Raw genomic sequence first — 25,468 nt, forward strand, 5'->3', positions numbered from 1 at the left:
CGTACGGCGTGTTATATTCTATTTTCAACTACTGTTTTTGCATAACATTTTGCCTTTCAACATATTTCAATATTACACAAAATGAAAGGAAAAATCAACGCTGCTAAATATTGTAAACATAAAAAGAATATTTATTCAGTTTTAAAACGCCTAATGTTTTTTTTTTTTTTTTTTTTTTTTTCAAAAATTAAACTTAGCATCTGAATTCAGAGAGCAGGAATTAAAATAAAATGAATGTCATTTTATACATTTTGTACAAAAAATAAAATAGGCATATTAATAATAAATGCAAATATGTATTCAATAAAATGTTAAGAATTTTTAAAATACCTTTTAATAGCTTTGAATTAAAGTTTCGATATTCATCGCCACGAGTATTTGAAAAGAAAATGAAACGCAAATGGATCTATTTACTCTATTTAAACAAGTTTTAGCGCACTGCTGCAAGCAAGGAAAAAAGCTGGAGGAAAACGATCAACATTGCTTCAACTCTAAACTTTGATCAGAAAAACGCTATTTTAAAATGAAAACGAACGCCTTCGTAATTTATATTTAAAGCAAGCATTAACTGGATTTCGATAAAGATGAAAAGTATGAGAACGCTCGGAGAATAAAACATTAATTCAAAACTTACTCAACATAAATGGAAAAAGAAACACTTTTTTAAAGATATTTGAACTAATACATAAAAGAAAAATAGCTGCAAAGAATTTTTTTCAAGAGAAAGGACTTTAACTAGATTTTCGCTGCCGTTTTCCGAATAAATCCAATTTGTTAAAGTTACAAAAAAAAAAAAAAAAAAAAAAAAAAAAGGAAAGCAAAACACTTTCATCTTTGATGGATTCAAAAAGAATATTATTCAAGATTGCCAAATACACTTGAATGGACTTAGAAGCTCTGCATACGCATCCATGTCTTGCACAATATAAAACTAAATAAAAAAGTATTGTATGCTATTAAAAAGAGATAAAACTAAGTTGTGTAGGTAAAATTATTTGAATTATGTACTTAAGGAATATTCTAAATTTCAAATTACGTAGATAGTATTTTGAAAACAAAGGACAAAAGATCTTTATTTTGCAAGAACAACTCAAATATCAAATAAAATATTAGGCATACACATTACGGTTTAATTTATAAATTATATTTTTAATTAATACATTTGATTCATATAATATTTTGCAGTTCATAGTATTATAAATATTTTTTTTTTATTTCAGTCTGAAAACTGGGCAATGAGAGTTTGCAGAGTTTTCTTATATAAAATTACACATAGATACATCAAAAATGGTCTAAACAAATTTATCCTACGAACCAGCTAATGAAAACCATAAACATCTCTCTCCACCTCACCCTTTTCACCCAAAACCGATACTCGTCAGCATTAGGTAACCCCAATAGTATCAGAAATCTCCCAGAAATTACAATAGCTGACCTATTAACCTGACTTGAAATACTGAGTTAGTAAATACCTTTGATATAGTGAACAATGTCTGAATGCAGAAAATTGATGAGAGCAATCAAGAATAAGATTAATTGGAAAATATTCAGAGCATGCAAACAATTTAAGATTCCTAGAGGCTATAAGGTAATTACATTTTTCATGATGTTCATATGCATTTCTTTTTTTGCTAGTACAAAGCATGATACAACTGGGTTGAGCTGTAAAATTCTCAAAGAGTTGCTTTAATGCTATAGTATACATAGGTACATATCGATAAGTGCCACAGATAATTAGATATTTCAATCATACAGAAATAGTGGAAGTGAGAAAAATGAAAAAGGTATATATAGGAAAGAATTCACGGTAAATAAGCATCACTACAAGGGAAGATTCACAGTAGGCATTACTAACTCATGAATTTATTGTTAAACTAGGATTTATTTATTTACATTAGAATGAAAAGGAAAAGTAAAAAAGAATAATCGTCACATATTTTGGACACGTCTGTTCTTACTATCATTCAGCTCTCGTCTGACCACGCCCTCATCTAGACAGCTTAATCTTAGTTACAGTTCCCACATATATGTAAATTATATCTGGAGCATAATTTTAATTTAAATGATAATTTAATACTTATCATTCGACAGGCTGAGAAATAACTAGCATCAAATAAAATCGAGGATTACAAATCAAATGAGACAGACGTCTGGAAGCGACGTTGATGAATGAATATCTCTTGTTCTGCAGCAAGGATTCTAAACCCAGCGTATGTGTAACGTTAGGGATACGTGAAAAAATTATCAGATATTACGGAACATAACAAAGTGTTATAATAAATACTGATAAAAATTTAAATATTCAGAAAATTTAAATTTGGCATTGATCAGAAAGAAAATCAGTTTGACTAATTCGATTTTAATGTTATTTATTACCTGAATGTATTTAAAAACAACATGATAGGATTTAGCTAGTTACGCCCACACGTGTCCTATTTATCGATTCCTAATGTACCATATATAGCCATTTTTCCTTTCATGTCCCATCATATCGTATACAGTGACTGCAGTTTCAGCCTTTAGTGAATTATCAAGTCAGTTAAATAGCTCTTTTTCTTTAAATTATGATGTGCAAACCACTTTGAGTGTGAAGCTTTGTTTAAAATTCGTCTTAAACTTCGAATTGTAAAGTGCTATTTATATATAAACAGATAAATAATGAAAAACTAGATATTTGCACAGGACAGAAATTGTTTGTCGCAAAGTTTAGAGTTAGTGTCTCTGCCAAGAAAGTTTTGTGAAACCACCCATTTCAAAGGAACTTGAAAATTGACAATGATGGAAGGCTTCAAGAACTAGCATAACTACTCGATATGTTTTCAAAATTTATTAAATTTAGCTAATGATTACCGAAATGCTTCCACAGCGTCCTACAAAATTGATTCCATGCTCAAAATGCTAAAAAACTGCATTAATGAGAACTATACACTGAAAGAATGAGATCTAAATATCCGAGACACTTTACAAATTCTTGGCAATAAAATTAGCTTCAGTTTACAAGCGAAATCAAACACATCATAAGAATCAACTTCAGAACATCCTGCAAGGGCCTTTTAAACATTACTTGCTCAAGCGAAGTGAGAACAACAAATGAATTTCAAATCCTATCAATGGAAATACAGCCTCAAAATTAGCATTCTTTGAAAAAGAACTTGTGCTTTTCTAACTATAATAATTACAGTTTATTATTGCATAATTTTATTTATACGTATCTATAGCGCACAAATTTTTTTCTACATTGACTATCATCAAAGTAGCACATTTGACATATCTATACATCAAATGTAGTATTCATTTAATCCACTGTCATATGCATACACATGTTAAACTTAATACATACCATATAAATATCCTTATATATATATATATACATATATATATGTATTCAATTACGTAATATAAATATGCATATGTGATACTGTGTTACTGAGATTGTCCTGTAACAAAAGAACAAAATAGGTATTGTACAATAGGCTTTGTATGTCAACGTATTAACTGATTTCAGCAGAAATGACGTTCTATTCCGGACGGCACGACCTAGGACGGAAGTCATCTTCGCAGTCTATAGCCTGTCAATTAAGAATCTATATTTTATTTTCGAAGAAAACTTAGTTTATGTTTATTGAAACGTCTTTTATATTTTGAACGCCAGTGTTTTATTTGAATCAAATATTTGCTTAAACATAGAAGTATTTAAACAAACTACAGTTCTATAACACGAAAATACAAGTTAAAAACAAGTTAAAAAGTTAGAAACCAGAGTAATCTCGAAAATGGAAAATACTTAAAAAACCAAATTTAGCAAATTTTAGCTTTAATTGTCAAGAAACATTAGTATCACACTATATTGTTTTCGAACTCATGTATAAATTAATTAATATATACAAAGGGGCTACATTATAGTAAATGAAAGAATGTAAATAAAATATTCACGCAATCCTATATCGTCTGAATGAATGGATTAGGAAATCACAAAGCGGGAATAACTAGTAGTGGGGGCATCGCATTGATTCGAATGTTTACTTTAATTTTTAGTTTTAGATTTAATGTTTTAAATAAAACGTAATTTTATTATTTTATCATAGCAGCTATTGAAATACTTTGCATTTAAAATGAAATTTCGAAAATATCTTTGTATATATGAGCGGCTAAAGTGTGTGTCGCCGATAGTTTATTGTTGCCACTCGAATAAAGTAAGCGCGGAAATTAACGTTTCTGCAGTTTTTAAATAATATCTCAGCCGATTAAAATCATACGAAGATGAGAACGGTATCGATGGATTTGGAGAATTTTTTGTAATCCGAGGATACACGTCTCGAATTTCAACTCGGCGCCGTTCCGTAGATATTCGAGAAAAAAGAATTTGGCACGTAGCCAAATCCCTCTAATAGGGAAAACCCAAGAAAGAAAGTGGAAAATGTAGGGAAAAAGTAGGGGAAAATTAGTTTTTAATTAATATCTCAACTAATTAAAGTCCTAAGAAGACGCGAATGGTGGTAAAAATGGCGTGCCACGGACCTGCATAATCCAACGGTGTGCTTCGCTAAGCCCGGCAGCCAGCCGTTTCGGAGGAGATGATGTTACTTCATCCCATATATATTGTTTATGTGAGTATCGTTTGCTTCATTTTATTGTTGCAAACAGCGTAAATTCCTTTTATTTTTCTTCCTTTAGTTTTGAACTTTATGTGTGGCAACAAGATAATTGACTGATAGAATTGTGTTTGTGACAGCCATGTAGAATGGCTCGCTTATTTTGTATCAATTATTTCGCATCGCTGACATATTATTTATAATTAGTGTAATGAAATAATAGTGTAGGAATCCATTTGTTGATTGATTATAGTTTGTGAAACATATTAAGTTTAAGAACATAAATTGTTGATCAAAAGTCTAGCCGGAGAGCTAGTGAAGATACTGACTGTTCTAAATGTATTCTAACAACGCAAATATGCATATGGTTGGTGAAAATATTTCTCCGCTTTGTGAGGTAAGTGGATTTTGAACAAAAATTCGTTTAATTTGTTGTTAAATTTTAAGAACAATGTTGTAATACAGCATAGAATTCGATTTCATTTTAATAATAGTGTTAAGTGATTTAAGAACAATTTCTGTTTTTGAATTCATCAATTATGAGTGAACTTATAACTTTTCAAACAAAAAGAGCGGTCTTACGCAGGAGTGTTTCTAATTATGTAAAGAAAATTGAAACTATTTTAACTGCAGATGAAATTAATTTAATAGAACTAGAGGAATGTGTCGAATTATTGACACAAAAAGAAATTGAGTTAAAGAAGCTTGATTCTGAAATCGAAAGTTTAATTACAGATACTAAAGAATTAGAAAACGAAATAGATAATGTTCAGGAGTACACAGATAAAATTTATTTGTGGAAATTTAAAGGTGAAAAAATATTAAAAAATCAAAATAGTAAAAATAATTCTAATGGTGTAATTTCAGAACAGGTTCTTGACAATATTAAATTACCCAAGTTAACATTACCGACTTTTGGTGGTAATATTACAGAATGGATAGCTTTTAAAGATCTCTTCAGTGCTTGTGTAAGAAATAATACAAATTTATCTAATGCTCAAAAATTGCAGTATTTGAAGGCTTCGTTGAAAGGTGAAGCATATCGCATTTTTCAAACCATTCAAATTTCGAATTGTAATTTTGAAATAGCATGGAATCTGTTAGACGAAAGATATTCAAATAAGAGAGAACAAATTTTTGCATATATTAAACGTTTTCTAAGCTTACCAACTATTCAAAATGAATCAGCATTTGCTATTTTAAATTTAGTTGACAATATTAATGAAGTAATTCGTTCTTTAGAAGTATTGAATCAAACCATTGATAATTTTGGTGACACTTTAATGACTTATTTAATTTTGCAAAAATTAGACCCTTCTACAAAATTATGGTGGGAACGTCAGTTAAAATGTAATGAAATTCCAAAACTTACGACTTTAATTGAATTCCTAAAAAACTATGCAAGAACACTTCAAAATAGCAAATAAACAAGTAATAAGGTACCTAAATCTGTGTTTCAAAATAAGAATAATGTTCTGGTTGCTACTTCGGGTTGTGGTTATTGTAAAGAAGATCACAGTTTAGCCAAATGTTCGAAATTTCTAAATTTATCGGTTCAGCAAAGGATAGAATTTGTAAAATCTAATCGTTACTGTTTTAATTGTTTATCTAATATGCACTTGCTCATAAAATGCAAGAGTTTAAATACATGTCAACATTGCTTTACGAAGCATCACAGTATTTTGCACATTGTAAATAATTCAAAGAATAAAACTCAGTTAAACAGTATATCTCCGCCTACGCAATCTATCCCTAAAAGATATGAATTAACGAGTCCTAAAGACGTTTCAGCCACCGTTCGTGCCTCTCATTATGATTCGAATGCAAAAGGTAATCAAACCAGTCACATTTTATTGTGTACTGTTCTAATAAAAGTTCAAATTCTGAACAACAGTTTGTGAAGTGTAGATGTTTATGTGACACTGGATCTCAGAGATCATTTATTTCAAGGGATTGTGTGAAGAAATTAGGATTACGAGTGAAAGATAATTCCATTTCCGTATCATGTTTAGGAGAATTTAATACTATAAGTAATGGGGAAGTCGATTTAGTATTCACTTCTCATTTTAAAAGTGATATTCGTGTATCAACATCAGCGTTTGTACTGGACAAGGTGACAGATAACATTCCCTATGTATCTTTGCCATCAATCATCTTCGATAACTTCAGTGATTTACAATTAGCTGATCCATTATTTTACAAGTCACAACCAGTTGACATTTTATTTGGAGTAAATGTATTTCTGCATTTAATGACGGGAGAAATTGTCAAACGTGGTCCTGATCTACCATTTGCTCTAAATTCGAGGTTGGGATGGATAATTTCGGGTACTACAAATTTTGAACCAGTATATGTAAATCATTTGAATACAAACACAGATGAGTTAGTAAATTCTTTCTGGGAGTTAGAAAAGTTTCCAAATGTACAACCTTTAAGAAATGAAGAAAAATTTTGTGAAGAACATTTTAAAAACTCGCATTTTAGAGACACATCAGGTCGTTATTCAGTTGCATTACTATTCAAACATAATAGAGATATTCTAGGTGACTCCCATGAAATAGCGTACAGAAGACTTCAATTCTTGGAGAAGAGGCTGTTATCTATGAAAGAAATTTACAACCAGCATATTCAGTTTATGAAAGAGTACTTTTCACTAGAACACGTAGAATTAGTGCCAGACACAGATTATGAATTAGAGAATAAACACTATTATATCCCACATCACTTCGTGTTGAAGGACTCTAGCTTAACAACAAAATTGAGAGTTGTTTTCGATGCGAGCGCTAAAACAACCACAGGTGTTTCTTTAAATGATACACTAATGATAGGCCCAAAAATACAAGATGACTTAATTTGTATTTTATTAAGATTTAGACTTCATAACATTGCAATAACCGCTGATATTAAAATGATGTACAGACAGATAAAGGTTCATGAAAAAGATAGAGATTTTCAGAGAATATTATGGAGAGATAGCGCGTATAAGCAAATACAAGTTTGTCGTTTCAAAACATATGGAACTGCGGCTGCTCCATATCTTGCAACCAAAGTTTTGAGTCAGTTAGCGATTGATGAAGGATTGAACTTTCCAAAGGCAAAGAATATAGTTTTAAGAGATTTTTATGTTGATGATATGTTAACTGGTGTAAAAGATAGTTCGGAAGGTATTGCATTGATAGACGAATTGCAACAACTGCTAAAAAGTGGTGGCTTTGAGCTTCACAAATGGTCGACAAGTGAACCGTCATTGTTAAAAACCTCTGGCTTAACAAACACAGATAGTGACAATATTCATCGTGTAAAAGAAGACAAAACATTGAAAGTTCTGGAATTGGAATGGCATCCGGACAATGATGAATTCAAATGTAATGTCGGTGTAAAAGAGTATCAAAGTGTTCCGACTAAAAGAATTATTTCGTCATTCGTAGCAAAACTATTCGATCCATTGGGGTGGATAGCTCCGTTTGTAATTCTCACTAAAATGATCCTTCAGCAATTGTGGAAATAACAATTATCATGGGATGATCCTGTAACAGAAGAGATTGATCGAAATTGGAGAAATCTATGTAGAGAAGTTAAACTTTTGAATTCTATAAACATACCAAGGAAAATTCTGCTACCTGATTATTTTCGATGTGAACTTCACGGATTTTGTGATGCGTCTGAAAGAGGTTATGCAGCAGTTATTTATATCAAAACTTGCAATAACTCTGGCATTAATGTTAAACTTGTAACAGCTAAAACTCGTGTAGCACCATTAAAATCTATTACGATTCCAAGACTGGAATTATATGCAGCAGTGTTATTGGCACGCTTGATTCAGGCTGTAAAAGCTGCATTAGTTATAAATTTTGATTTAGTGCAAGCTTGGAATGATTCATAAATCGTGTTGTCATGACTAAGGTCAGATCCTAAAAAATGGCAAGTATTCGTATCCAATAGAGTTTCTGAAATACAATCCATCTTATCACCTGAGAACTGGAGTCATGTTGATGGAAAGGAAAATCCAGCTGATTGTGCTTCACGTGGGTTATTTCCTGCAGAACTATTATCTCATCAATTGTGGTGGAATGGTCCTTCTTGGTTAATGTGCAGTGAAATTGCCTTGTCTAAAAATATTCATATAGATGAAGAGGCATTACCAGATGCACGTAAAACAGTCTCATTTGTAGTTTCGGAACCTGTACAGGAATTTGCTATTATATCAAATATATCTTCATTTCCAAAATTACAACGCATATTTGCTTGGATATTAAGATTCATATCGAATTCTAAAGTAGCATATCTAGAAAGAAATACGTCTTTTTTATCTAGTAATGAAATTCGAGCTGCAACTTTCTGTATTGTCCGAATAATACAGCGATTTCACTTTTTTAAAGAATTCAATGTTTAGAGTTGGGAAAGGACTTACCTACAAACAGCAACCTCCTTAGCTTGTGTCCAATTTTAGATGACAACAAAGTGTTACGTGTAGGAGGAAGACTGAAAAATGCGCAACTATCAGAAAATGAAAAACATCCAATCTTATTACCTTCAAAACACAATCTGACAGAAATCATAGTTAGACACTTTCATGTCAAATATCTGCATGCAGCACCGGAACTTCTTCTATCTTTAATTAGACAGCAATTTTGGATCATAGCTGCTAGATCTGCTATCCAAAAAGTAGTAATATCTTGTATCACGTGTTGCAAACTTAGAGCTAAAACTGCAAGTCAAATAATGGCTGATCTACCGGAATCTAGAGTAAAACAATCGCGACCATTTCATCGAACTGGAATAGATTTTTCTGGACCGTTCATGATTAAACATCGTGGACAAAAATCATTTAAATATTACGTATGCTTATTTGTGTGTTTTGTAATAAAGGCAGTACATCTTGAAGTGGTAGAAGATTTGTCAACAAAGGCATTTTTAAGTGCATTGAAGCGATTTATTGCAAGAAGAGGGAAACCATTTGAGATTTATAGTGACTGCGGTACTAACTTTAAAGGTGCAGACTAAGAAATCAGAAAACGTTTTTTGCAATGTAAGCAAAATCAAGAAATTCACAAATTTTTGTCTTTAGAGGAAATAAAATGGATATTCAACCCGCCATCATCACCCCATTTTGGTGGACTATGGGAATCGGCAGTAAAGTCAATGAAATTACATCTAAAAAGGACTGTTGGTGATACTGGGCTGACCTATCCGGAATTTCAGACCTTGATAGCGCAGGTTGAAGCTTGTCTCAACTCTAGGCCATTGTGTCCAACATCGGCTGATCCAAATGATTTAACTGCATTAACACCTGGTCATTTCCTAATAGGAACGTCTTTAACTGCCATACCTGAACCAGACCTAAATTATAGTTCCTTCAATCACATTGACAGATGGCATGTAAGACCGTTTATTTTTCAGCACTTCTGGAAAAGATGGAGTCGAGAATACCTGTCTCAACTTCAACAAAGACCTAAATGGCAAAAAGGTCAAAACAATTAGAAGTCAATGACTTAGTCCTCATCAAAGAAGACAACCTTCCGCCTCTTAAATGGAGGTTAGGGAGAATAATTGCTGTTCATGCCGGCTCAGATCAAAGAGTCAGAGTTGCTAGTATTAAAACTGGTCATGGTGTCATAAAATGACCAGTCGTGAAATTGTGTCCTCTTCCTATTCAGACTAAAAACTATGAACTGCTTCGCATATAATATTTTGTATTATTTTTCTTATGTTTATCTTTTATCACAGACTAAGAAGTTTCAAAATGCTCCAACTGTTGAAATCCCCTGGGATTTCAACGAGGGCCAGGATGTTTATGTGAGTATCGTTTGCTTCATTTTATTGTTGCAAAGAGCGTAAATTCCTTTTATTTTTCTTCCTTTAGTTTTGAACTTTATGTGTGGCAACAAGATAATTGATTGATAGAATTGTGTTTGTGACAGCCATGTAGAATGGCTCGCTTATTCTGTATCAATTATTTCGCATCGCTGACATATTATTTATAATTAGTGTAATGAAATAGTAAAAGTGTAGGAATACAGTCCATTTGTTAATTGATTATAGTTTGTGAAACATATTAAGATTAAGAACATATATATATGCGGCTTATGTGTCTGTTTGTCGCCGATAGTTTATTGGTTGCTTGCGTAACTGTATTAACCAATGGAGTGAAGTTGCCACGGCACAGGGTTGCCGTTTCAATTGAGACGTAGACAATTTACTGTAAAACTTGCCTTTGCTATGACCATCAATAAGTCTCAGGGCCAAACGCTTACGAGTGTTGGAATTTTTTTACCTGAGCCTGCATTTGGACACGGTCAACTTTATGTTGTCTTTTTAAGAGTTCGTCAAAGAACGGACGTAAAATTAAAAATAATGGATGGTAATCAACAAGGCGAGCTTAAAAATGATGGAAAGATCTACACACGAAATGTTGTGTACAAAGAGATCTTTGACATGTGAGTTAACATTTTATTATTTAAATCACCTTTATTTATTGAGATAGCGGTGGCTCTTAAGAAATGTACCGCCAGTGGTTTCCTTCATTGCACTCTACTTTAAGCAATTAAGTAAGTAGAAGAGGCAGTGAGCAAAGGGTGGGCAGTCCGTGGGGCAGTAAGCAAAGGGGCGTCCTCGCCGCCTGCCCTGGGTAATTCAGTTTAAATTAGCAGACACTTTTGCACAAATAATTTTAATTACAATTTATAATATCTAGAATAGCGGTCATTTCGTATGAACACCGGGCTTTCTATTAAATTTATAAGCATATTTACCTCTCCAGATGCTAATGCTTCACCAGGTATGAACAACTCGGGATAAATATTTTTCAAATACCAATCGAAAGATTTACATTGCAGTTTATTCCTAAGGTCCTTTCGGGATTGAATATCGCCATAGTCACCCTGAAAATACAGAAAATGAGTTTTACATACTTCATTAAAAATATGAAACAGCGTCTGATACAAATTCAAAACATACATGTGCCAAACATTGCCAATTTATTATAATAAATATTTCAGCCAAACATTGAAAAACTCCTTTAAAGTGAGATTTTCAAAGATATTGAAAAGATAAGGTCATTGATGGATGCGATCGTTTTCGTAAACATTTTCTTAGAATAGTCTGTCAACAGAATCAATGTTCATATCAAACAGATTATTAAAGAGAACAACATTCCGTCATTAAATACTTCACAATCTTGTTAAGCGAGCGTGCTAGGAGAGATTTTTAGTATCGCATTTACGAATAGAAGGCTCGAAGAAGACTCGAGCAAGTGAATATTGATGTTACAAATGACATTAGCTTGCAGTTATTTTTTATGTTATTACAGTAGCTTATTTGATTACATTAAGGTCAAAAACAGTGATTTGTTAACGATTAGATGCGGAATTTTCATTTTTGAAAAATCTGAATTTTTTAATGCGAAAATTATGTGTACCTTCTAATAAGTTGCTATATGTTATTAAAATGTTATATTAACACGTACTTCTATTAAAAGAAACAGCAAAATATTTTAATCATGATTAACCATTTCTTAACACGCTATTGTAAATTAACACTACATTCAGTTTCATACTTGAAATAACATCTTTTTATAATACATTTTTAAATTTTATGACAGAGATTTATTTAAATTAGTTCCTACTAGTTCTATGAATTAAATCATTATTCATAAATTTATGATAAGCTTGCATGGAAATTTAAAAATAAGTTTATTTTTTTTCTAAATGCAATAAATAAATCTCTTATTTTCAGGGAAACAAGTCGAGGTTTACATTAGCGTTTTCATAATGTGTAACACTGCGCCTTACATTAACACGTTTAATATGAATTTTGCGCTAATCCATTTTTAATGAAAAGGCGAATATATTTTTTATTCTAATATTAAATTAAACAAAATATTTCTTAACACAGATTATAAAGCTGCACATCTTAACTCGGTCTAGGTTTCTTTTAGCGGAAAATATTACGTTAAAGAAACTAAAAGCATCTACGAAAAATTCAGAAAAACGAAAAAACTGTTTAAGAGGCTCAGCGTTAGTTTATGAAACCATGAAGGAGATACAGCATTAAATAAAACGTTTTGACCAAGGAATTTTTTAAACGAAAAATTTCAATAAATGAGGCATATTGCAATATTAAGTGACTTTAAAGACTAAAATGACGACTAATAAAAGTGGAGCTGTGTTAAATTTTTCATTTTAGTTGAGTTTAAGGAATTTTGGAGAAACAAAATTTAAGACATTTATTTCCTTTTCAAGAAATGTTTATGTTAGGTTTCTATATCTTCGGTTAAACCTTTAATAAAATAAACAGCATATGCATATAAAGAAAAGCCACTTCCATTACTTATTCATAAGCTTTCTACGTATTCGGATATGCCTTTAATAAAATAAATAATGTATACCTATAGAGAAAAGTAGTTTTCATTATTTATTCATGAAAATCTTGGCATTTTCATTTCCAAACCACAGGACTGAAAAAAATAGTTTATGATGTTGTTAAATTATGAAAACAAAACGGCTCATAGCAGCCCATTTAGAACTCTAAGGATTTGAAGTCGCATGGTCTCATTCGTGTTCAAAATCCTTTAAATAGTTTTTAACTAATAAAGTGGTTAAATTACTTCTTTATAACAGCGTTTCTCAATAGGATATTCTCTGGAAGCTTAGTATTCTGCAGGAAATCCCAAGGAGCTTCACAAGAAATAGAGTTAATAAATAATCAGTAATGTATTTTAAGGATTATGTTAATTTTACTAACAGTTAAATTTTGAGTTAAACTTCCTTTCCTATCGATTCTTAATTTTCGGTTCTTAATTTAAGTTAAAGCCAGAACGTAGTTTCAGAATCATGTCTGAATGCTAATGAGGAAGAGCGGTATTTAACCGCGAAGTTCTTCTGTCTTAGTGAGAGAGATACCAGATATTCTGGCTGCACGCGTCCGCCTTTTTAGGCTAGCTACTCTCTCGTAAGCTATTATTACGCTCGGCCGTACTTTAGGCCTTTCATAGCTTCGCAGTCTATTAGCGTTAAGGAGCCAACTCTGATAGAATTTTGATAGCTTCGGCTATATCTCTTTAGTTTAAGATTAGTTTAGTTTGATTCTTATTCTCTTAAGTTCAAACCCAAGTATCGGCTTTATTGTACAACTCCAAGGCGGAGTTTTGTTAAACTTTAGTTGGAATAATAAAGGGTTATTTCACCCTTCTTATTTGTTGTTTCCTGTACACGAACTCAAGCGATTAGTCGCTTACTAGTTGTTAAAATTCTTCACTTTCAACTGTAACTTAGAATTACACAGTGGAGAATCCTACAGTATAAACATGATTTTGACTAATTTTTAACGTAATTACACTAATTTATGATTGCGGTGTTTTACTCAGTTTCATTAATTATATAATTAATTTGCTAATCACTAAATGTTTACCTGCTTGTTAAAATGGCCAGCGCATTAAACTAGGCGATATTTGAAGTTAACATGTTATTAAGTGCGAAATTTTCACTTTTGACTTTTAATTCTTGTAAAATCTTAATTTTTAACGCAAAAATTAAGTATATATTATCGGTTCGATGATTAAATTTGATAATTTTAATGACTAAACCTCAATTTGAGTGTAATCAACTAGGGTAAATAAATTTTTATTTGGATTTTAATTCGGCTTGTGTTTATGTTATCAGTGTAATAATGGAAATAATGTAAATAATTAATTTGTTAGGGACAATAAATCCCTAACAAATTAAGCACTTTATATGTGTAACCTATAGCTGAGTAAGTGCGTCCCTGAGATCGCATCCTACCACGGAGGTGAACCAAGTGGAATTGTACCACCCGAAAAGGGAATTCTACTATCTGTCGAAACGGGGACAAATCAATAATAACAATAATCTAGTAATATACAAATGGTCCCAAAATTTTGAGCGGCATAATTATTGTGTGCGAATTATGTAGCATAAATATTACAAAATAAATTTTATGCGGATGGTTATTACGATAGGCATCCATACTAGTGTTTATACAAACTCCATTGCATACTATAAGCAAAGTCAGCTAACTTACTAAATCACTATATACTTGAATATTGTTTAGTTATTTCGTACCACAGGAATTATAACTTCCCAGGTCATTGTTAAAAGTGACTCAGTCACTCGGTCATATCACGTGCGAAATAGTTAGTCTCGGTAATATTACAGAAATTTTCATGGTTATGAGATCGATTTAAGGCCTCCAAATAGCTTAGTTGCTGAGAACACCTATCAGCATAAAGCATTTTCTGGTAAGAACACCTTACAACTCTAAAGACCCTTTGGCTTTGATCCTTAGTCGAGCATAGGAATTTATAATGACGCCTATTTAAAGTTAGTAGAATGATTTCTGTGAAAAAAAAAAGTTAAAATATTACTGCTGATTAAAAAATTTTTAAAGCTTGGAAAGTTTAAGTAACTAATGAAATCAAAGCAAAAGAATTAGGACTATCTAGTCTCGGAAGGAATTCTTTCTATGAAGATATTCTAAGAGATATCTATAATAAAAGAATTTAAACCTTTCACGAAAAGCTGCGAAAACTCACGTACAGTCGAAGAAGTAAGTAACTCTTGTCTATGATCCTCGAATTCAAAATTCCTTGAACAGGAGACAAAGGCGTATCCCATCATTTCAATAAGATCAGTTAGTCAAAGTGAAACTGCCTGAAATTCATACACAAATAGAACTGGATCCGGCAAAGTGAATGATTCCGAACAGCTCAGTTGAAAATATCATCAGTTTAAGAAGTTGGGCATATCTTAAATAATATACTAGACTATCCTAAGACATTTAAGAGAGTAATTAATTACTTCTTACCAATCCACTTTATTCTGTAAAATTTATTTTAATTAAAAAGTTATTCCTTATGCTGAATCTTTTCAGGATTTCTGTCTTTTCGTCTACTTTATAAGTAAATTAAGGAATTTAAATAACGAATGGAAATCTAAATTCAGAGAAAGAGCTTTGGGAACCTAGGCTCAAAGTATTGCAATACTGATTCAATCTTCTGAAGTACATTTAGTGTATACAATAACAGCGCGTTAGCGTAAGAGCCAGGTTATCAGTCTTTAATATTTTATTTTTAAATGATTGAACTATTATTATATTCTCAGGCCGCTATCAGAGGAAATTTCCTTTTTTTTTGTTAATTACCTCAGCTGCGTAATTTTATTCGATTATGCTATTAACTTTGAACTATCAAATTACCAAGTAGTTAAGGGACTGCAGCACGACATTTCGTCCAATCTGACTGCTAACTAAAAGTAGCAATAACCAAGGTAAAGTTTAAAAGAGATTATTAACTCATGAATATGACGGTTTCGCTAATTAATAGGAGCGAAATATCGACGAGTGAATACACATTCAGATAAAAAAAAAATGCTGTGTACAAAATGCAAACAACTTTAAATCTTGGTTAACCTCTAACCGTAAAAACGTAGAGGCTAGAAGCTAATGTCAGCAAGACAAATTTAAGCAGCAGGGTAACTAAAGCAGATTGATTGACGGTCAAATTTTGCTGTCAGACACTCTCGGAGAATTCAGGAGTTTGAAGCTCATTGATAGTTTAATTAATTTTCAGTTTGGCCAAAGCTTACGAAAGTAGAAGTTATAGAAAAGCCGCATCAATAAGATAACTTGGTTATTTAAAATTAAGTTTCACTATTTCATGCTGAAGTACTAATAAATATTTTGATTGCTTTCATAGCATTTTTGTTAGCCTTTTTTGTTAGAGGATTCTAGTTAGAGAAATGAAACGAAAGAATTCGTCTGGAAGTCTAGCAAAATTACCCATTGTTTAGATTGAGCGAAATTAGAGTTCAATCTTATAAGACATACTCATATTTTAACAGCTTCCGGCTTCAACCGCATTTTCAGCGATAACGTCTTTCGTTAGTTACTAATTTCTATGCTTGCAGTTTGGATACTATGCTCATAATTCATGGTAATAGAATAAAAAATAAGCAATGAAAGAAGAATAGCAGTCAATTTATTTTTGAGCATATGCTGCCTGCAGGAAGATAATTTAGAATATTTGAAAGGAGTTGAAGGAATAAAGATTTCACTCTCCAAGACCATGATCAACTTACCAGATCATTTCCTATCCTTTGATAGTAGTATTTTTTATAATCATCAAGCCATACTTCAGCCAGTCGGACAGAATTTCTTCTTAGCACGTTTACGCCCGATCTCCATTTGTAAGGACTTCTCTTGCGGAAGATATGGCCAACATGTGAACAAGGGACTATTTCTAAAGTTCCACCGCACATCCATGTCTGGAAAAGAAAAATTTTGAACATGATTAAGTTTCAAAATAATTTTAGGATTAGATACAAAAGGTATGTATATCAAATGTTCAACTTAAAATTCGGCAAGAGTCTCATTTATAAGACTAATAGTAGTTTTATAGAATTATACAGTGTATTTTGTAAGAATCCGACAAGTTTTCTCCTTGTTCAGAAAGCTGTGATACACACCAGCATTTTGCTATATTTTATCGCTTTCAGTTATGTAGAACGCTTTAAATTACATTTTGTTGTCGAGTCTCTTTATCGCGTGAAAGAGCGAAAAGGATCAAAACGTCGCAACTCACCGTTAGGATCAAAACGTGGCAACTGCCCCTCATCTTCGGCGTTTTGGCAACTTCCCCTTAGGATCAAAACGTTTCTTCGTCCCTCATCTTCCCTCATCTTCGATGACCTTTCATTCAAAAGACCACCGAATACATTGTATCAGTTTATTGCAGTCAGCTTGTCCTAAAGGGCTAATGGAAGCTTCTTTGTTAGGAAGTAGGAAGGATGTCATTTGAGATCTTCACACTGTTTTGCACGTTAATGGATGGGGAGGGGAGGACACGTACGATTCGGCAGAACGGGGATGGGCGTTTCCGCATACGGGTTAGCGAAGGCTTCGGTTTTTTTAAGGGTTAAGGTAAAGCGGCGCTTCTGAATCTTTGAAACGAAATTAATGAGGAGTAAAGAATTATAAGAAAGAAAAACCCGCTTTTTTCGCTTCGGAGTCAACACCAACAGATGTTCAAGCAAATAGAAAGGCTGATGTCGGCATTTTGTGATGAATAACACACCGTAGTCAATATTGTACTTTCGAAATCAAATATTGATGAAAAAATACATGAGGTTTAAGAATGAAGTTTGGTTTCGATATTTGAGGAGTGGCGTGTATAAAGACTAGGTCAAAAGTCATGTATTTACGATGTGGTTACCAGCATATCGTAATTGGTATAAAAGGTTATTTAAGTCTGTTAATAGAGTCTGTAAGCCATAATTCATACATAACCAAGTATGCCACTAAGATGTTAAAATTAGTAAAGTTAAGAAGAGAAAAAATTAAACATTGTCTTTTCATGGGTATAAAAATATCGGAAAATCCTAATTGTTACCAACTCAACCTTCGCAGTTGAAATGCGAAATATAATTGCAAAATTGAAGCCTTAGATGAAACAAAAATTTTCTTCTCGGTACGAGAGGTTAAAGATGATAAATTTAACGATTTACTAAAAAACAAGAGACTATATATCAGGAACACTGTCAGAATGGGAATCCCTGTTTGCTTGACGAAATTCATCAAAACATTTATTGTTAGGACCGTCCTCTACCCCACATTTGTTTACAGCTCACAGAATGTCAGCCTGGGTGGAATAGGATCACTGGGGTCAGAATAGCAGACCTTAATACTAAGTTAGGCTGGACTTTAATCGGAAGAATAAAAAATGAAAACGCAAGCTTAGAGAATTCCCCGACGGTCCTATCTCTGTCTCTGCACGTTTCTGAAGCAAAGTTGTGAGACTTATGACGTCTAGACACCACAGGAATTTCCAATGGAGAAAACAAAACAAAAGGCTTATTAGAAGAAGAAACTTAGAAACACTTTTCAGTCACTGTGAAAAGACACAGCAATGGTATTTATGAAAGATTGTTGATACCCAGTAATTGGTCTCTGTCTTACCTAGTAATCGGTTCATGGCCGGAAAGTTCCACTGCAAAACAGAAACTAAATTAATTTACACTAAGAAAAGAAAAGACAAAGGACTTCCTTAATGATAAAAAACTTCCTTATTGATAAAGGACTTTCTTAGTGAAAACTAAATTAATTTACACTAAGTAAAGATTACGAAGAAATAGTCGAATATTGGGTAGCTAATGAAATTATTGGAGTAGTAACAGAGGAAAATAATCAAGGGATACATTTTTTTTTCATATCATCCTTAACTAAAGCGTCAAACGAAATAATTAAAATTTGACCGGCTTTTAATGCGTTTGCTCATTCTAGAAACTTCCCTCACTTAATGACTGTGTGGTTAAAGGTCCATACTTAGTAGAAATTATTTCTAGAATATTAACCGCACTGGAAAGTATCACATTGGAATATTTCGTTCGATCTGAAAAAGGCCTTTCGGTAATAAAATAACAGATAATGATCGAGTGCTTTAAAGACTTTTGTGGTTTGAATCTCACAAGAATTTAAAAATTTACCGACACAGACGAGGGGGTTTTGAACGAACGACTACTCCATTGGCGTCCAACCGGTGATCTCGTAAATGCCTGGTAGCCTCCAATCCTATCTTTAGGTCCTAACTAGCCACCATCGCCGCATCCCCATAAGACACAAACTTTAATCCTAATTTAGAAAACAACCATAAGAAAGGTATAATTACACATCACGTACAGGAAAGTTGCATTTGTGTTCACCTACTTGCGTGTTTTCTATCACCTTCATTTTGTCTCGTTTCCGGAGGTTTTAGATTTTATATGGTGGCAGATTAGGATTAAGCTGCCTGCAACGATCAGGGCTAGCGTTTTAAAGCAAGAAAAAACCAACAACAAATAAGTCTTTTCGCACTCATAAATGAACTAAATCACACAGAAGCACCTTCAAAGTATGTTACATTCCTGTGTCACATCGAAAGAATAACCAGACGGTGCGATTGCGAAGCAAGCTACGAGTATTTTGGCAATGTCAGAGTCTTTATTTCATGAATTTAAAAATAAAAGTGAAGTAATTTCAGCTATAAAAGATGTGCCTCTGTCAAAAAACATGGCGGCACGACGAGGGGGCGATATGGCGAACGACATCTACGTACAAGTGATATCTGATATGAAAAAACGGGAATATTTTCCCCCGCCATTTCATGAATCGATTTACGTTACTGGCTCACTGCAGCATTTGATGTTCAGAGAACGGTGTTTCCTGACTCCTCCATGAAAGAAGCATTGTTGACCGTATTGACTTTTGAAAAACACGCTCGAAGGCAAGATTACGCAGTTATAACTTAAGCTGCAATGAACTCCCAGCTAAATCGTATTCAAGAAGCATAAAACTGCTCGCTGAATCGCATCGTAGAGCAGAGGAAATGATTTTGATCTCGGATCACTTTAATTTAAGATTTTGGCCGTCACATAGGCCTATTGTAACGATTGATAAGACGGAAAACAAAACAAAATCATCTCAAATATCAGAATTAATTTGAGATTTAGAAGAAGACAATTTCAGTTAAAAGATAGAAGAAACATTTAAAATAAATACAGCATTTACAAAAAGAAATATCTGGTAGCTCAGAAAAATTCTGACCCTTTATGTTTCACTTTAATGTAAACACTAAAAATGATTTTGCAAGAAACATAGATTTAGAAAATATAGGGAGATAAAGAGCTTAAAGTGGTTAAATCAGATATGAAGATTGAAAATGAAGATGATGTAATGTTCCATATTTTCTCAGATGCTAGCAAGCATGGTGATGCAGCTTGTGTTTGAAATTTGATAGAGCTGAGAGTAAAAATTGTATTAAAGTTCATTTAGTGAATTTCAGAAATCGAGTAGCTCCCATCAAAGAAATGACAATACTACTTCTAAAGCTTATCTCATGCTTTGTTGGTGCACAACTGGTTAAAACACATTTACGTGATTTAATCTACACGCCAGTACATTGGAACGATATGTCAATAGCTTTCATCTGGATCCAAAACTTCTAAGTATGGAGACGTTTGTTTATAATAGAATACAGGAAAGAAGATCAATAACGACAATTTCTGTTTGGAAACCAATTCCAGGATGTTTGAATGCTGCGGAGCTCCCATTAAAGCCATGTTTTTTTGTGCACGTACAGAAATCGAAATGATAGAAGTGTCCATCATGGCTATGCTTACCAGAAGTAAAATGAAAGTAAAGCATATCATAAGCAGCCATATAAATAATAATGAAATTAAATAGTTTCCAGCTTTTATTTAGGATTAACAGAATGGAGATACGCTCAAAATGATTCCTAATGATAGCGTAAAATATTACTTCCATACTTCTCTTGCATAAATAATTACTGACACAGAAAGAATTTCATAAATAATTTAAGACCTCTTTCATGATTTGCACTTTCGCTATAATAGAAGATTCATCTGCAGCTCTTCCTAAAAATACACGAAACAAATTCTCTGGCTCAATTTATTTAATTTGATAGACATAAAAAAGCCATACGATACATGCCCTCAAGGAAAGATATAATGAGTCAGGAATTAAGAGATCAAAAAGATTCGTTTCCTGTACAGAGTGGATGGAAATAATTTCTTAGAATAGTTGCTGTGCAACTGAAGTATTTTATTAAAGTTAAGAAAATTAAATTAGTTTAGGTTTCTAGGGGGTTTCTTTCTTTGAAAAAAAACCTTTGGAAAGATAATAATTAATTTATTTTTCATTTCTAAAAATAGTTTAATTTGTAATAGAATCTCATGAAAAAGTATTGAATAAAATAACAAGGTATGAAAATATTCAGTGGTTAGGCATTACATCTTTTAAGGCCTTGGGAAAATTAAAAGAATATTTTTATTACGATAATTTCGTGCATGGTTAAAGATTTAAATTTTATCATAAGAATCAGTCACAGCAAAATAATGAATTTAAACACTAAACAGTATGAAAACATTTTGTCCGATGTTGATCATTTTATCGATTCATTACTCAAAAAATTTAATATTTCTGCATTTAGAAAACTTAGCATTGAGCACATATGGAAAGCACATAAAGGAAAAATAACGGATATGTAAACCTAGATAGAATCGCACTGTGTAAGTCTGTGTCATAAAAATAAATTAATTAAAATATGATTGAGATTTAAGCTATTATTATGACTTATGCAGGTTATGCTATGATTAAACTACGATTAAATTAAAAAATACATATTCAGCTATGAATATGAGTCATAAAAATCAAGTTATGATTAAATTAGCCTGCTCATAAAAATTAGGCTATGACAGCAGATGTGTAAATTTATGCCTCTATACAAATAATTAAATACCTTAGTATTTGCTTCAGTAATTTAAAATATCTCAGTATAAATGCCTACCATATTTGCCATAGTGTCGCACACAGTCTAGAGCACTAGCGCATCATACACAATCAAGATGCATACTTGTGATGATGCCCCGCAACAACCTCCCTGAAGTACGTCTAACCGCTTCTTTACTATTGCAATCGATACCTTTCAATGTTTTTCTTTCCCTTTTCCATTTTTTCGAAGAGATCACAGTCAAATAAATAGTCATACAAACAGTCATATAAAAATCAAGCTAAAAGGCCATCTTACTATAGCTCAGATTTTGAATAAAATTCTCTTGATTTCGAAAGTACACATTTTTCATCAACATTTTTTTCCCCCAAAATCTACGCCATACTAAAACTTCTGCTTTTTCGCCTAAATTTAAAACGATAATGCTGACGTACTAAGAAATATTATTGTAATGTAATATAAATAGCTGTGTTTATTTATTTATAATTTAGGCTTTTATGTGGTTTTTTGTATTGTGTGTGTTCTTTCTTTACTTATTCATTTAATTCATTTTATGTAAAAATTTACAGGCGGCTCTCGACTTTCACACATAAATGGTTCTTGAATTTTGAATGTTAGAAAATAGATCGATGTTAAAGAATGAAACATTAAAAAGTGTACTTTAAAATATTTATTCATCAATAATATTATTTATCCATTAACATACATAATTAAATTAGCAAAGCGGCGTTTAAGCATTTTCAGTTGTTTTCTTTATAAACGTGCTAAGAGCTGTACAGACATTAGGTATATTTTTGGAAGCAGGAGAATTGCAAAATTAGCAACGCTTTCGCCGGGAATCGAACCGCGGACCTCTGGAATACGCGCCCAGTGTGCTGACCACCACACCAAGAAGGCGGGAGAAATACCTTATAGAGTTAGTTTAATAGCACCTTTTTTCTTTTCTTGATAGAGAGTTCTACAATATACTATGTTTTCCTGAATCGTCCTATTGGCCCTGAGATACATAAATATCGGGATCACATTCTTCCATGATAATAAAATATTTGTCAAGATGCATGAAGGGTTCATTCATATTTTTGAGTTTCAAAGTCTTGACAGCTGTATCAGCTTCTTTTTCCTCTCTTTCATTGCATATTTTATTAAAACTCTTGTTGCTCAAAGTAAGTATTCATCTGACAGAGGTACTTAATAAGATCTAATCAATTCATTAACGTTTTCGTTGTTAACGCCCACATTTAATTCATTCATTAGGCTAACTATTTCCTCCGCAATAGTTTCGGAAGTTCCTTCAGAATTTATAAAAATCACTCAGCAATAATTGTTTCCAGGAACCTATCATTGTTGACCCTTTCATTTCAACCTACGAGTCTCTAATTTTCTTCATTGTCTCCCATACATTATATTTCTTAAAATATTGCTTAATGCAGCCACATTCCCTGCCAATGCCTTGATTCATTTTTGTCCTCATAATATATATCGTTTAAACGTAGCTATCACTGTTTGATGTATGAGCTGTATGAGGTAGGGAGTAGTGGGAGGAAGAAACACAACATTGATTTCTGAGTATAAATTCTGCAGAGGTTATGGTTGTCCTGGAGCATTGTCTAAGATTAATAATGCTTTAAAGTGTAAATGCTTATTTTTACAATATATCTTAAATGCCGGCACGAAGTGAATAGTAAGCTAGTCTTCAAATGCAACAACCCAGGCCTTTTATTTAATTTACAAATGGCTGAAAAAATACTTTACCTTTCCCTTTCAAACGCTCTGAGATCTTTCTCTTAGTTAAGTAATATTGGCTTCAGATCTAAATCCCAATGTTTGCAGTATCGAAAAAAAGTCTTTAAAAAATTAATTTGTTAAAATAAGTGAAATCGCGAATTGTGCAAAGGCCGCCTGGTAATTGTAAAATTTTGCTTAATCGAATTTACAGCTGTTTATTATGTTATGTCGTAAGGATACTAAGTTTTACTAATGTTTATTTTATTTTAAAACTGGACTATCACTTCTTATTTTCTACTTCCGGCCAGAATTAAATGCTTTAACTTGTTTATGCAAATTGTCTTGCTAACGCCCAAGTATTTAAGTTGTGGCTTTTTGCCATAAGTTAGGGAGAGAGAATGAATTTTAGGAAGCAAGCCGCTTGCCACGGCAGTTTTACGAGTTTTCACTCGGTTGCTGCTTGCCTTTAAGGCCAGAGGTTTTGCCCTCTTGATATTTGCAAACGTATTGTAGTTTCAGCAGCTCGGCGTACTATATACGTACCCTTTTAAATAAAGGCCAGTCTTAGTGCTAGGCATTTGTATACTAATTCAAAGTTAGCTTTTAGTTAGAGTTTTAGTTAGTAGTTTTATATTCTTACGTTCAGACCACAAGTAGTTGGTCTCTGTATTCCGAAGTTTGGAATTACCTGTAAAGTACTGAAAATAAAGGGTTTCGCATACCCTTCCTGCTTGTGTGGTCTGTTATACACAAATCTTGAACATAGCTTGAGTAAGCTCCCTGTTCTTATTCAGGGTATACTATGTTTCCAAAGCAAATCAAGAGAAACACAAGTCCTGATAATGTATTATTTTGTAAATCGTTTAATTCTGGGTGGATATATCTTTGAATTCTTTTGATAACTTACTTAGAAGGAGATGAAAAAAAGTCCACCTTCTGTGTCTTGTAGTTAACTTTTATGCTTAATCTGGCGATATATATCAAATTCTTCCCGAAATCAAGACATTTTAGATGCTTTTAGAATTTTGTTTTTAGCCCAGACGCTATTACCCCAGAAACTTCCAGAAAGGCTTATAATCCCTCTTTAGCAATTATATAAATAGGACTCTATGAACTTCTGAGAATTAATTCAATACAGTTATTCAATTTACAGTCATGCTAGTGTACAGTTATTCGATGATTCTTTGAAATTTGCTCTGTGAGCGATATTGATAATCTGCGATATTCACGGCGGGTTAAGGATAATTTATCTTACCTTTCTTGTTCATCTTGGGTTATTTAAAGATATTTACCTTGATATATCAACCTCCCCCCCCCCAGGAAACGTTCCAGTTTCTGCCTAATCATTTGACATTTTAATTATTAAGATCTCTAGAATTCTTTATTCTCTAGAATGCGAAAGTGTAAATTATATTTCTCACTCAAATATCAGTAAATACAGAAGGGAAACAGGAGAAATGTAGAAAACTAAAACTTATTTTCAGCATGGAAAATATTGATAATAAATATCGGAAGTTAATGAACTATATATATTAAAATAAGAAAAAAAAAGCATTTTGATTGAATAAGAACTGTGTAAAATGAATCAATAGAATTCAATTACACACAGATCATTTATAAAGTTTTCTTCCTAACCGTCAAATCTGTTATTGACGCAATACGCTCTACAAGGAAACCAAAATTTCTGAAAAAATTTGATTTCAATAAAATGGAAATAATAAAATTAAATTGAGACTTTTAAAGATTGTCTATGTAAATCTTTCGATTATAGGATTATATTATAGGACATAATTATTTTGAGAAATTTAGAGTTATTATTTGTGGAGAATTTAATAAAAATAATTAATTCATCAAA

At 32.4% G+C, this 25,468-nt stretch overlaps 1 protein-coding gene across 5 annotated transcripts in view; it reads right to left on the reverse strand.

Annotated features, from left to right (window-relative positions):
• LOC118187773 (putative polypeptide N-acetylgalactosaminyltransferase 9) overlaps positions 1–25,468 on the reverse strand; it is a 907,951-nt gene that overhangs the window by 22,566 nt on the left and 859,917 nt on the right. For all 5 annotated transcript variants that reach the window (XM_085816616.1, XM_085816615.1, XM_085816618.1 and 2 more), the window contains 2 exons: positions 16,685–16,870; positions 11,345–11,473 (listed from right to left, as the gene is read on the reverse strand). In XM_085816616.1, the coding sequence (XP_085672742.1) occupies positions 11,345–11,473; positions 16,685–16,870 (315 nt within the window). The remainder of the gene's footprint in view (positions 1–11,344; positions 11,474–16,684; positions 16,871–25,468) is intronic.

This window comes from Stegodyphus dumicola, chromosome 5 (assembly GCF_044657685.1).
Source record: "Stegodyphus dumicola isolate Sdum_Otavi_A_Nest chromosome 5, ASM4465768v1".
NCBI lineage: Eukaryota > Metazoa > Arthropoda > Arachnida > Araneae > Eresidae > Stegodyphus > Stegodyphus dumicola.